The sequence below is a fragment of the Fundulus heteroclitus genome, chromosome 9 (assembly GCF_011125445.2).
Source record: "Fundulus heteroclitus isolate FHET01 chromosome 9, MU-UCD_Fhet_4.1, whole genome shotgun sequence".
Taxonomy (NCBI): Eukaryota; Metazoa; Chordata; class Actinopteri; order Cyprinodontiformes; family Fundulidae; genus Fundulus; species Fundulus heteroclitus.
The window spans coordinates 28,296,396-28,299,038 of record NC_046369.1 but is presented as its reverse complement, the minus strand read 5'-3'; the positions used below and the strand labels follow the sequence as shown (position 1 = coordinate 28,299,038).

The window sequence follows — 2,643 nt, the reverse complement described above, 5'->3', positions numbered from 1 at the left end:
GCCACGGCCAGTCTTGCCTCTGGCTCGTGCCGATTTCATTCCAGAATGGGCAAAGGGCTGCAAGTAGCAGGCAAGAAATGTCACACCCCGACTCGTAGCAGAGCTTCTTTCTCCTCGGGGCTTGGAAGAGGAGGCGATGAGCAGCCCTGCTGATCCCTCACCGGTCCCTCAGCAGGAGCGGGTCAATGGGATCGGCATCTCGCCACACATAAAGAGACTGTAGTTTACTACAGGTTGCGCCTGCTTCAAGCGCCTTCACCTGGCTACGCCGAGGCAGGCGAATATTTAAGATGCTTTCCTTAGAAATCAAAAGGAAGATCAAGAGGGGGAAAAAAAAAAAAGAGCAAAAGTGACAAGTCGAGTGAAAAGTTTTGATGTCCCAGCCCTTTTGGAAACAAGAGAACGCACTGAGAGCCGCATGACAGTGAAAGGGAATCAGAAAGAACGGAAGAGGCCGACAAAAAAAAAAAAACACACATAAGGGTCACAGGCTTTGGCAGCACGGGAGTTTGTTGCCCCGCTGCCCATCCATGGTCGGGGGGGACGCTGATGTCCACCACGTTGTTGCCCGGAGAGTCGTCGTGTGCTGATCTGTCTGATATTTGCCTCTGAGACACAATTCGGTAGATTTCTGGAGGGGGGAGGAGAGACCACCAACAAGGAGTTGATAAAGTTCAACGGTGCGTATCAGGCTGAATGACTTGTGAATCCCTTTTCCCACCTGAGAGAATGTTCTTGAATGCTTCTTCGACGTTAGTGGAGTCCAGGGCTGACGTTTCAATGAACGACAGAGTGTTCTTCTCTGGAAATGAAAAAAAAAATGAAAAAATTGAAATGTTTAACTCTGTGGTTTAAACAGGGATGGATGGATGTGAGATGGATGGATGGACAAGAGGATTACAGGTACTAAACGGAGAAGCAGATAAAGGGATGGAAAGACAGATATGCTGTTACAGATGGTTTTATGGATGAACTGGTGGAAGAAGAGATGAATAGATGGAACAATGACAGATGCGATGGACAGATAGTTGCTGGACGGAAAATGGAAGATGCTTACGGACAGATAGACAAAAGGATGAATGGATATAGGGTGGACTATGGCTAACGAGATGCCTTTAAGTCACAGTTGACATTGACTACATAATTCTCTTCGAACATCATGTATTTGTTTTCTTAAAGTTCTGACCAAAGTTACAACACTTTTCCTCCAAAAGTGTTACGTGTGCAGTGAGTAAATCTGTTTCTTTAAAGCAGAGTCCGGACGGCTTCTGTCTGCATTACCAAGTCAAAACAAACATGGCAGATAGAGCGTCTGACTTCTCCCCGGTGAGCTGGGCTCTGAATGGTAGTCAACCTTTATAAACGCTGCAGTGGAAGAAGGGATAAACGGAGGTCTGGATGCTCGGTAGGTTTTGTTACGATTAATACTGAAACAACGCTGGTTAGGATTCTGTCCTCCCAGGCCAAAAACGAGGTCTGAGCTGCCTCTTTAGTCACGCTTTAACGCAGCCAAGCGTTCTCTGTGCTAATTGAACAACTTATGGAATAATGCAGTAGTTTGTGACCAAGTTAATAATCAGTAATAATAATATATTATTAAGAGAAATGTAGCATTTTACCATTTGTTTCTTTTCTATACAATGCTCTTTAAAGCAGAAAGGTTTTAGTGTTTTACATGTTTTCTTTTCTTTCTGTGTAAAGAACTTTGAGTTGGGTTTGAATGATGCTATATAATATCTTTTGAATACTGTAAAATATAATTACAGCTAATATGGATAACTAAGACAAGATGGATGTAAATACTGTAAAAAAGATTTAAGTAACAGAACTGATGCACAATTATTGTAAGTTAAGGGGCAGATATAAGAGACTTGCTCTTCTCTCTGCTCCTTTTCATTCAAGATCATCGATTTGCTAGTGTTGTGTGTATGAATTTTAAAGTTACTTTTGAATGAAATAAACTAAAATAAACTAAACTAAAACTTACCGGCGAAGGCTCGGGCCTCGTCGGTGGGCACGGCCCTGAGGTGGCGCAGGTCGCTCTTGTTGCCCACCAGCATGATGACGATGTTGTTGTCGGCGTGGTCCCTCAGCTCCTTCAGCCAGCGCTCCACGTTCTCGTACGTCAGGTGCTTGGCGATGTCGTAGACCAGGAGCGCTCCCCACCGCTCCCCGGTAATACCTGGTCAGGGCGTAACGTGGGGAAAGTAAGCTGCTGGCAGTTCAGTCCTGCCGTGCTGAAAAAAAAACATCTCTAACTCAGGAAGCAACTCACGCTGAGGTGATGGCTCTGTAAGCGCTCCTGTCCCGCCGTGTCCCAGATCTGCGCCTTTATCGTCTTTCCGTCCACCTGGATGCTGCGGGTGGCGAACTCCACCCCTATGGTGCTCTTGCTCTCCAGGTTGAACTCGTTCCGGGTGAATCGGGACAGCAGGTTACTCTTCCCCACCCCAGAGTCTCCGATTAGGACGACTGCAAACCAAGCAGACGCGTTCAACAACACAAATGCCGTGACGTCACACAAACAGCAGAGTTTGTCAAAGTGCGACGACAGCCTCGGGTTTCTAACATGGATCTGCATGGATCACAGAACAAAAAGCGTTTAAATTGTTAAATTAACACGCTGCGATATTAGATGCACCA

At 45.8% G+C, this 2,643-nt stretch overlaps 1 protein-coding gene across 1 annotated transcript; it reads right to left on the bottom strand.

The window, feature by feature from the left end:
• Positions 1 to 245: 245 nt before the first annotated feature.
• Positions 246 to 2,435, bottom strand: LOC118564185 (the record flags this gene model as incomplete). The annotated part of the gene is made up of 4 exons (XM_036141384.1): positions 246 to 631; positions 722 to 802; positions 1,988 to 2,182; positions 2,276 to 2,435. Coding segments are annotated over 4 exons (768 nt in total), but the record flags the coding sequence as incomplete, so codon positions are not given.
• Between the last annotated feature and the right edge of the window lie 208 nt (positions 2,436 to 2,643).